Source organism: Sminthopsis crassicaudata, chromosome 3 (assembly GCF_048593235.1).
Source record: "Sminthopsis crassicaudata isolate SCR6 chromosome 3, ASM4859323v1, whole genome shotgun sequence".
Taxonomy (NCBI): Eukaryota; Metazoa; Chordata; class Mammalia; order Dasyuromorphia; family Dasyuridae; genus Sminthopsis; species Sminthopsis crassicaudata.
The window spans coordinates 554,362,339-554,374,684 of NC_133619.1; the positions used below are offsets into that span (position 1 = coordinate 554,362,339).

At 34.6% G+C, this 12,346-nt stretch overlaps 1 protein-coding gene across 26 annotated transcripts in view; it reads right to left on the minus strand.

The window, feature by feature from the left end:
• DLG2 (discs large MAGUK scaffold protein 2) overlaps positions 1–12,346 on the minus strand; it is a 2,604,243-nt gene that overhangs the window by 851,812 nt on the left and 1,740,085 nt on the right. For all 26 annotated transcript variants that reach the window (XM_074304592.1, XM_074304594.1, XM_074304589.1 and 23 more), the window contains one exon: positions 2,362–2,412. In XM_074304592.1, coding sequence (XP_074160693.1) covers positions 2,362–2,412 — 51 coding nt within the window. The remainder of the gene's footprint in view (positions 1–2,361; positions 2,413–12,346) is intronic.

The window sequence follows — 12,346 nt, forward strand, 5'->3', positions numbered from 1 at the left end:
GCACCTAGTAGGTACTTAAATGTTTATTCCTTTCTCATTCTGAGTCTTTAGCTTGATGATACATGCCACCTAATGGCTATTAATGACTGATAATGTATTGTGGCTCTGGGAATATATGTCTTTTGGTAGTATTCTATCTAAGTCTATGTGACAAATATTCATTCAGTATCTAGTATGTCAAAATTGCTAGCCAAGCTAAGTTTAATATCTTTACCAAAAGGTACCTATTTAACTGGTGGAATGGTAAGCATTGGCAACAAGCTGTGATGGGAGGGCAAGAGGCAGGGATATACAGATAAGCTTTGTGGTATGAGAATTCTCAGTGGGGTCATCAAATTTTGTAATAACATTATTGTTAACAATAACAATATTTAATAACAAAGAATCTCTGGTTATGTCAATGTGGGGGATTTATTGTGTAGGATCTCCTTTTACTTTATGCATACAGCAATCTATATTTGACTTAGTAGATAAAATTATCTTATCTACTTACTTATCTAAAATTATTGTATTGTTGCTTAGGCATTTTCAGTTTTATCCAGCTCTTTATGACTTCATTTGGGATTTTGGGACACTGGAGTGGTTTGACATTTCATTTTCTATTTCTCTTTTTAGAGACAAAACAAAACAAAACAAAAACTGAAGCAAACTGGGTTAAGTGACTTGGTAAGTATCTGAGGCTAGATTTGAGCTCAGGAAGAGTTTTCATGACTTCAGGACTAGCACTCTATCCACTGTCCTCCACTGCTAAACCTGAGATCCAGTAAGGTTAATTGGACGGTCTAAGATTACATTGACAGCTACACAGAGGCCAGAATTCTGCACCCAACTTCAACGCTTTTTCCACTGCACCATACCAATGCCAACTTTTAACCTAGCTTTTTCAAATCATAATGACTCTTACACCAGGGTTTTCCTCAGGCTGTTGCAGTCAGCTGTTGTGTTCCTTCTTTCACATCTGTGCTTACTTTACATAGGTCCCACTTCTCCCAATTTAGGATGATGTTGAAATTTTGTCAGAATTGATCACAGTCTTTTTAAAGAACCCATCTGCAGAACACTAAAATCCTCACTGGATTTTTCCCTTCAGAACCATTCAAACTTAATAAAAAGTAAGAGAAAAGAAAGAAAAAAATAAATAAAGCACATTGCATTGGAGATGTTATCAGCCTAGCTCTTTTACTAATATCACTCTAGGCAAGCTGTTTGACCCCTCTTGCCCCAAATTTCTTCAATAAAAGTGGAGTGAGTTGAAATAGATAGTTGTTTTCAGATTTATATTGTTTGTGATTTAAATTTATGTCATTATTGGACTTTATTCTAATTCTCCCCAGTCTATTGCTAGCTTTAAATTTTAGGTCATACTTAAACTTCATTAAATAGGTAGAATGCCCTTATTAAGGAAATGGCAGGCCTGCTGTACTTCCTCATAGTCGAGATCCCTATCTGGAATGTTGTGTCCAGGTCTGGGTATTCTATTTTAAACAGAGTTCTGATAAACTGGAGAGGATGCAGGAAAAGCCATCCATGAACATAAAGGCATTTAAAATTATTTCACTTAGAGATCAGTTGAAGGAACCAAGAATATTTACACTGGAGAAAAGAACACAGAGAAAATGTGTCTGAAAGGCTGTCTCACATAAGAGAGAGTAGGGCTTGTTCTCTGCTACAAAGAGGGAAGAACTAAGCTTATGGAGCAGCAGTTGTCAGCAGCATATTTAATAGCTCTGATGGCCCTCCCAGATCAGTATGTGATTATTACAATTTTATTTGGAAAATAATTTTATTATATCATTTTCTACAAACTATGTCAGAAGTAAGAGATAACAATAATAGTAGCAGTAACAAAGAGAATAATACTAGTTCACATTTGTATAATTTGGACTCCAAATCTGGAGCTCTTTCCTATACAACCACACTGTCTAGTAATTCAGCTTAATAATTTAACAATTAATTATTTTGCACCTACTTATAAAAGCTACCATGAGCATTATGGATACAACAAAAACAACCACCACAACCAAACAGTACCCATCTTTGGGGAATATAAGTTCCCTAAATTTATATCATAAGAATATTATACTGAAAAAAAGCTAAGTCTCTTGTGAAACTGATGAAACTTTTCTAGGGTATTTATTTCTCTCATTTCTGGAAATGATTTCTGGTGACTAAACAGTTCTTGTCATTTGGTCTGTCAGGCTTCATATCTGTATACCATTTCATTAGCATATTAATTACTAGCCCTGTGGGAACCCAGAAAGTTATAATCTACAATTGTATTATTTCACAGGACAACTCTTTTGGGTATTTTATGAGAAATGCAAGATTTAGGTTTTAATACAAAGACTGAATTTGTCTTACCCTCTCCAAAGTGATTTCTTCAAATTCGTATTCAATTTCTGTTCCATTGACCTGTGGAGAAGGAAAAAGACAAACATTAAACACAAATAAAAAAATTAAATATGCTAAGTTTTATAAAAAGAAAAGATGTTAGGGAAGAGTGTTTGTGTCTAATGGAAATGGGGGTGGTGAATGGTATCATTTGGATTATTCATAAGCAAGATTTCCCTGGCTTTAGGGACTATATGTATTCATCAAAATGAAAATGTAATACAAGCCAGTTTAAAGAACATAGGAAGTTAAACTTCACTGGGAATATCCTGGGGTCATTAATTCCCTTAGTTGAACATTTTTTTTTCTCCCAATATAAATGAAATACCCATTTTACAAGGATAAAGGATAAACAAGCTACAAGCATAACTTTGCAGATATAACAAAAATCACATTGAAAATGCATTTGATGCAATGATGAGACATGAAATTGAACGAGCACCTGACAATGTTTATAATAAAAGCTGTACAAGAGTATGCCATTTCTTCTGGTAAACCACTACCCTCAAGCAATATGTCAGGCAAAGACACAGAGGATCCTGTCTCCTTATTATTAGATCAGGGACATGCAAGTCCATTCCCATTATCAGTATATCATACTTATTGGAAGACCCTAATGTAAAATCCACATGTTTTTTCTTTTTTGACAATGAGAACAGAAGGAAAAAGAAGGTACTTGAAATTCCCAGTGAGTAACCAGCTAAGCCATCCAACCAAGTTGTACATTGATCTTAAGCCTAATGGAGAGAAATGCATTTTAAATACAGTCAGACAACATATAACATATGCCTTGGAATGGAACAGATGCACAAATGCATGAAGGATAATTTTTCAACTATCTTTGAAGTATTCCCTTCCCACATTTTTTATCTGTCAGCAGTCAGAGTTCTGCTCAGTGCAAGAGAGTGAGTACAAAAGAAAAAAAGTCCTCAAATTGGCTGTTTCTTTTGTTTAGAATATGATGCAGCGTTGAAACAAGATCATCAGTCATTTGGGACACTAGCAATCCTCAGAATTTCAACTATAAAATTATGATTTGCATACAGTGCTAACTGCTGGCTTGCTTTCCCCTAATTCAAAAAAGTTCACCCATTCTCTGGCTTATGATCGTGGACAAATTGGAGTTTTTTCTGCTAAAGTAATGTTGATAGGGTATATAGTTTAACTTAAGACTAATTTATTCAAGGTTTAGGTCAAATGTTATATCCTCCACTAAGGCTTCCTGGAGGTTTCCACACTTAACTTGAACATCATCATTTCCTTCCCTCATCTCCTTGCCCCAAGTAATCTAGGCTTAAGTTTTTGGGACACTTTCTATTTTTCTTTTGCATTTGCCATATTTTAATGGGTTATATTTGTCTCTGTTCATAGTGTAGAGATTATGTCTTTTGATCTTTATCAGAGCAAAGATTTGCTTTTTGGTGAAGCAATCACTAAGTGACTTGCCTAGGGTCACATGATCAGTGAGCATCAAACGTCTGAGACTTGATGTGTCTGAGTGTACTTACTCCAGGACTAGCATTGTACCACTTACCTGCCCCTCTAACAAAGTATTTAAAAAATGGTAATATATACTTAAAAATGTTTTTTAAATTGATTGAATGAACAGAATATAACAATAATCAACCAATCAATCAATTAATATTTAGTAAGAATCTGCTACAGACCAGATAAACATAAAGCATTTGGCAAAGATAAATGTGAAACAATATTTGCCCTGGAGGAGCTTTTAATCAAGTGAGAAAAGACCAAGTGTACTTATAGTGGTACATAGAAAATAGAGGAGATTATTCATGGGTAAGGCAACAGTAATAAAAGGAATCAGAAAAAAGCTTCATAGAGAAAGGGCACCTTGAGACAAGGCTTCAGGGAAGCTGTAGTTCCTAAGGTAAAAAAAGTGATAATGTAGCATATTATAAGCAAGACTGACACATGGCATGGAGAAGAGAGAGCAAACTTCCTCTCAGAAGAAAAGTAAGAAGGCCAGTTTGACTGTACTTTATGTGAAAGGGCATAAAGATGACAAGGTAGACTGAGGCTTGGTTGTGAAGATCTTTAAAAGCCAGAGTAGTTTATTTTTAATCCTAGAATCAATAGAGAGCTGCAGTACTATACTGAGCAGGGGATTGACATGGGGAGAGTTGTGCTTTTAAGCAAATCATTTTGGCATCTAATTGGGACAGAGATTGAAGCATTTCATCTATACCATTACAGTTTAAGTAATGGAAACTGCTTTGTATTATATGTATTTTTAACATAACTTTGCTCCTCTAACAGATTGTAAGCTTTCTGAGGAAGAATCAAGACTTGTCTTTTTCCACTGTTATATCCTCTCCTCTTCTCCCCCACCAGTATAAACTTATAGTATCTCTTTAGGGAGTTAGGGGCCATAGGTAGCCCTGCTATCTGGAAAACTGTGTGAAATATTTTGGTCCTCCCTTGATACCAGAAAAGAAGACTGAATTTTTTTTTCTTTTATGACATGTGGATATCATATAGTTCTCTCTTCTTCTTTCTCCCCCTCTTCCTTCTCTCTCTCTCTCTCTCTCTCTCTCTCTCTCTCTCTCTCTCTCTCTCTCTCTCTCTCTCTCTCTGTCTCTCTCTCTGTGTCTCTCTCTCTCTCTGTGTCTCTCTCTCTCTCTCTTTCTCTTCTTTTTTTCCCCCTCTCTCTCTCTCCCTATATACATATTTACATGTGTATATATATTCACATTTTTGAGCTTCTAAACTTTTTCTCTGTCACTTGCTGGCCTTTTTGTGTCACCTGCAACATTTGCAAATTTCCAATTTCATTTCTTATGCAAATCCATGATATATTGAAACCAAGTTGGGGAAAATTGTGATGTGTCTGTGGTGAGGAGTATGCTTTGTATATATTCAGAGAGCTTCCTTCAAGCATTAGAATGGTGGATCTGCAGAAAGCAAAACAGTTTCATTCTGACTAGTCCCAAGGATGGAATGAATGCTCAGAAATAGAAATTATGGCAAGGTAGATTTCAATTCAATATAAAGCAAAATATACTAACAATAAAGCTCAATCTAAAATGAAATAGACTGTTGCTGCTTATTGGAAAGAGTTCCTCATCAAAAGTCTTCACTCTAAATCTCTATTGATTAGAAAAATGAAAATTAAAACAACTCTGAGATACCACCTCACACCTCTCAGATTGGCTACGATGACAGAAAAAGATAATGAAAAATATTGGAGGGGATGTGGGAAAACTGAGACAGTGATGCATTGTTGGTGAAGTTGTGAACTGATCCAACAATTCTGGAGAGCAATCTGGAACTATGCCCAAAGGGACCCAGCAGTGCCATTACTGGTTCTGTAACCAAAGGAAATCATAATAGAGGGAAAAGGACCCACATGTACAAAAATGTTTGCTGCAGCTCTTATGGTAGCAAAGAATTGGAAAATGAGTAGATGCCCAACAATGGAGGAATGACTGAACACATTGTGGTAAAGAAAGGTAATAGAATATTATAGTTCTATTAAAAAATCAAGCTGATTTTTAGAAAGGCCTGAAAAGATTTACATGAATTGATGCAGAGTAAAACAAGCAGAACCAGGAATACATTGTATACAACAACAGCAAGAATGTGCTATGATCAACTATGAAAGACTTGGTTCTTCTCAGTGACCCAAGCAATCTCAATGAACTTTGGACATATCATCTGCATCCAGAAAAAAGAACTAAGGAGAATGAATGTAAATCAATGCTTTGTTCACTTCTTTTCTTTTGTTTTTTCTCTCTCCCATGTTTTTTCCGCATTTGTTCTGATTTTTCCCTTCCAACATGATTCATAAGGCAATGTGTGTTAAAAAACATAAAAAAAAATTAGTCTTCAAGGAGAGAGAGGTAGAGTGCTAGCTAATTCATCAGTGATCCCAGAATCAAAAGGCTAAAAGGGGTTCTAGGACTTGACCAGTCTAACCATTTCTCTTTACAGATAAGGAAACCTAGAGAAGTTAAATGATTTGTCTAAGATCACTTAGGCAATAAGTTAATCTAATTCAAACTCAGGATTTTGGTACCCTTTCCAATTCATTCTTCATATATTTGCCAAAGCAATTTTCCTAAAGCACAAGTCTGACTGTTATTCCCGTATCCAAAAATTTTATTGGCTCCCTGAAGCTACACTCTATAAATTAGTCAATTCATCTTCTCCCTATGTCTCAAAGATTCATTTATTATCTCTGTCTTTATACCTGATGATCCCATATCTAGAATCTAATCCCTCTTCACTTCTACTCTTTAAAATCCTTTCATTCAAATCTCAACTCATGAAGCCTTTCCTTATACCATTAAATCCTGATACCTCCCTTTCCTGTTTCTCTTCCCCCTTTTCTATTTCCTAGGACTTTAAAAAGTTCATTTGTATATATATCTATATTTGTACATTTCTCCTCTATTTTCTTTTCTCTTTGTATCCCTATCCCTTAGCACAGTTACTGGTACATAATGTGCTAGCTGATTTGATTATAACTCCAAGATCAGTGTTCTCACTGCTGCACAACATCAGATAATACTCATGGCATTCATTTGGGTAGAGGTTGGATTTCGGAGGCTCCTTCCATCTAACAATTCTATAATTCCCAAATTATTAAGTGTTTGTCCAGGGAATTTTAAATGACCAATCATCAACAATTATAATGTATAATTTCATAAGCCATGGAACATTTTCTCAATTCTGAAATGCTAGAAACACAACAGCCCTTCTATAGACTCTAGATTAAGATTATATATATATATATATATATATATATATATATATATATACATATATATATATATATATATATATATATGTATATGTATTTTTTTCCTTCATTACATTATCTAATTGACTAATCACATCTCACTGGGTTGCTCCACTGCCAAACAGTACTAAATGAAATTTGATTTTCTAGGCTTAAGGAAGTTAATGGCTTAATAAATGGGGGCTTGATAGTATTACCAAGTAAATTGTAGCTGCTCAGAGATAGTCATCCTTTGTATCTAAAAATAATAAAAGCTGAGATGCATAGAGGAATGATGAGAAGATCTAGTTACAGATGATATGACTCAAATAAGAGTCATATCCCTTGCTTCATATGTGAACTTGGATAAACCATTTAAATTTGGGGGTCTTCACTTTACATACTTACTCATGCATGCCCACATATGCTTGGTTGATTTTTTGAAGGAGAACTGACAGAGTCTAGGCATTCTGGAAAGAATGGGAGGGGTAAAAAGGACTGCATGTGTTAATGGGAGTGGTTTGAGCCACCATAAAGGGTCAGGATGTAGATTTCATTTCATGAAATATCCCTCAGACCATCAGATCAGGAAGAAGTTAATTCCATTCAATTTCCCGAATGGGAATGAGAGAAAGGGAAATGAAGACTCAAAGTGGGAAAGACTAAATTCAATCTTTCTTCAATTTATAAGTGTAGTGATATACAGCTTTTCTTTACTGCTTCTAGAGAGTTTTATTTTCTGTGTTATCAATGTTTTGATACAATCATCTGTGGAGAAAGCATCTTTCCCCTACTTTTGAATTCTTAGGAGTCCATATGATGAGACTCCTTCAAGGCAAAATAATGATGGAGTACTTAATTTTATGTGCACAATTATAGCCTTCCAGGTCTTCTCATTATATTCTTAATATCATAAAGGCTATTAGGTATCAGAAAATACATTGTCTTAATTGATATGCTATGTCAGTCAGTATGACAGAGTGGAAAGAATCTAAGGAAGAGTTAGGGAGCATCATGGTTCAAAACCTTCTTCTAACACATGCCTGAGGGAAATCATTTAACCCTTCAAAGCCCTAGGCAACTAAGAATTGTTTAGTTGTATTAGTTGAAAAGGAGAACAACTACATTGATCAAATTATGGAACATAGGATTTGAAACCTCAGAGGCATTTTAGAGATCATCCACTTAATAATTAATAACAGTATTATATTAGTGCTTTAAAGTTTCCAAAGTCCTTTATAAAAACAAATGTTTTTAATTTTGAATTCACAGCTCTGGAAGGCATGCTACTATTAACCCCATTTTATAGATTAAAAAAAAAACCAAAAAATGATAAAAGTTAATAATGATAATGATAATATTAACAGCCTGGGCAATTATTCTGTTTTACAGATGAGGCAAACATAGGTTGTGACTTGCCATGTGTCATATAAATAGTATGTATCTGAAGCTGAATTTAATCTCAGATCTTTTCAACTCTAGGTCTCATGCTCTTACCACTGTGCTTCCTGGATGACCTCAACACAGTTCAGATTTTAAATGGACAAGTTCAGGGGGTAGGGATTTCCCTTACTATATCTCTTTGAGCAGAGGGTAGATGAGATCTTGGGTCAATTGTAGAGGGAATTTTCATTCAAGAGTTATATTAATTTGCCTTTAAGGTCCATTCCAATCTATATTCTTCAATACGGATGCATATATATATGTATATCTAGATATGTATATGTATATATGAAATACAAATCACTTCCTTCTTGGATCTTAGAATTCCCATATTATTTAAAGGTTCATTTTACGTGCAACTTATCCTGAAAGTATAGCATGTAAAACTATGTAGAAAGTTAATGTATTTCCATCTACTAGATCTCGTTCATAAAACAGGTGATTCCTGCATGTTCTACCTGTAACTCATTCTCTTTCAAAGCAAAACATTCAGAAACAGTGACTTATAGTAAAAAACAAAGCAAAGCAATGAAAAACAAAACAAAACAAAAAAGCCAAGTGCCTTGTCTTTAAGGTTCATTACTGTGCCAAAAAGTGATAAATGTGCTAACTACTACACAAAACTCACAGGTAAACTAAGACCAGTAAAATGGTCTAGACTCTAAATAGTCAGAGAATCAGAATTTCAGCTGTGCCACTTGTAAGAGTTAGATAAGTCCTCTAATTTTTTAGATTTCAATATTTTCATCTGTAAAAGGTGTTTGGTTAGATTAGATTGCCTCTAAGGTTCCTTTCATTTCAAGATCCATGATTTTAGAAAAGTCAAGAGCTAGTGGATACAATATACATTGAATGCGATATATAATTGAGTGGGATCAAAGAGGTAAAAGGATATCACTCATGTTCTAGAAAAAAATCTCACTAAGAATGAGAAATATTGTTTGTGAACACATTTTACTAATGTGTGTGTATGTGTGTGTAAAAAAAAATATATATATACACACATATATGCTATATGTTTATATATGCTTATATTGGTACACAGCCAATGAGGAAAATTGTTTTGCTTCGTTTTCTGTATTTGTTAACAATTTTATTTTTCTTTCTTTTTCAATATGGCAGAGAAGACAGAAGGGAAAGAAGATGAATTTTTGTTATTTTAAGAACATAAAATTAAATTAAAAAAGAAAGTAGGGATTCTATAGCAGGGACCAAAAATGTTTTAAAGGAGGAGAAAAGAAATGGGGTATGCAGGCTTCCTCATGGACATTCAGTAGAAAGAACACTGACTTTGAAATTAGATTGAAAATCCCAGCTGTGTTCATGAGACCTTGGAAAGATAAAACCTCTTCGGTCTTCAGGAACTGGCTTAGTTAGATTAGATGACCTTCAAAGTCTAGGGCACTTTACTGACCTAGAAATTCTATGATGGCTACTGCCACACACAAAGCTTGTGTAGATCTCTTTTCTTTGTGTTTTGTTCACACAAATTCTGGTCCAGATTGGCAATGAGGAATTGCATCTGCCTATATTGACTGTGCTTCTTATTTAAAGTGACTTTGTGCCAGAAAATATGTTGTGAAGTTTAATCTTTAGGAGTGTATGATCATATTGCTACAATACTTCTCCAAATAAATAACTGGCTCATTGCTAGTAATGTCATCATCTCCCTGGTGCCTCTGGTCTGGGAAATGAGGAATTTGTCCCATTTCCTCTGCAGCTTCAGATAAGCACAGTTAACTGGTGAGAGCTGGAGCCTTTTCCTAAATAACATATTCAAATCCATCTTTTCTCCTTGGTCAAAGTCTTTTTTTCATTTCATATCTTTTTGTTCCAGCAAGTACAATCAACTCAGGCTGGTCTAGAGAACGGAGACCTGGTCTAGCAATGGGTCTGTGATCAGCTACCTACATGACTTTGTATAATTACTGAATGTCTTTTGACCTAGGTTTTTACATCTATAAAATGTACAGGCAACAGACAATGGACAATGATCACTAATGTCTCTTCTATCTTTGAGGCACTACATTATATATGGCACCTACTAGAAGTGACAACTGTATTTGGTGATATGCTATCTGATAGAACTGGACATCAATTTAAAAGAATATGACAAAAGAGAATTTCATGGAAAGACTATCATGTGAATTATTCTCCCCATTTGGTGAATATGCTCCCACTAGCTCCATCCCATTATGCTTGGCACATAGCAAATATTTAATAAATTCTTGTTAACTGAATTAATAACAGGTAAGGAAGTGATCCTCCAGATCAAAAGGCTTCAAGGGGGAGTGAAGCAAAATAGATAGAACTTTGGACTTTGATTCAGGAAGATCCCACCTCAGATACTTCCTAAAGGTATGAGCTGGGCCAAGTCATGTAACTTCAGAAGGCTTCAGTTTTCTCTTCTATAAAATGAGTGAGTTTGATCTTTTGACATTTTGGCTTTAACTCTATGAAACTATGATCCTAAGTACAAGTCAGTAGCAAATGGTGTCTGTCCTTCACTGATCAATCTAGTTTTGAATGGAATACTTAGCAAAAACTGGGCCATTATACGATCAAAAAAATTCTGTTGGCTAAGCAACTCATGAGAATTATCTACTAGAGTGTAGGGGGAGTGTCCACACTGATGAAATATGGATCACATGATCAGGATTTTTGATTGAGATGAGACCCTGTAGCTCATCCAGTCAAATCCCATCTAATTTTACAGGTGTTGAAATTGAGGCCCCCAAAAATAAAGACTTTGTGACTTCTCCAAAGACACAAAATAAATGGCACAGTCAGATTTAAAATGGCAAATGCTGTTCTTTTTCTACTAAACCACATGTGCTGCCTTTTGAAGTAGGAAAGTTAATTAAAATTGATGTAACTGTTATATAAATAGAGATATTATTGGGCTGATATGGAATTCTAATGGTGGCTATGTTATATTTATTCTGCCTATAAACTAAGACTCCAAGTTAAGAGATTCAAATCTTAATTAAATCAACTTCTAAGCTCAGTGAATCGTTAAACTATGGCTTTCACCAATTAGGGATAAAAATTAATCAGTCACCAATAATCTACTCTGATTCTGAATCATTTTTTTTTCTCTGAGACTTCAAATTTGTTCTACCTTTCTCATTAAGCCTTTACGAAATAATATATAGGCCTGCCAGCTTTAAAAAGTGATATTGGATTTTCATTTGCAATAAGGTTTTTCATTAGTTATCTATATCTCTATGCATGCATGTTTATGTGCATACATATTTACAAATATATATACTTATATATATGTACACACACACATATATATATACATATATATATATATATATATATATTTAATTTTCTGAAATATGCTAAATTGGCACTATTATTTTCCCTTGACAAAACAAGAAAAAATCTTCAAGGGTTGAATAATGCTTTTCTGCAGGTAGGTAGAATGATCAATTGATAGATCAATTATAAATATACATATTTGATAGAATTCCTCTAATAAAATGGAAAGAGCCACATCAACAGTCATGGGAACTTATTAAACACATTTGGATCGGGATTAGCTTTAGCTCTGGAACTGGCAGCATTTGCTTGTGTTCCCAATGTGTTCCCCCAAATCTTGTCATAAGGCAATATGCAAGAGTTGAAAGAACCTTGAAAATAGACAAAGCCAGCAAGTCTTGGCCCAAGGCCTGTTTTTTTTTTTTTAACATCTCCTATCTGTGGGACTCGGAAAAGGTCATTGATGCTTTCTGAGCTTTGCTTTCTATATCTACAAAAAGGAGA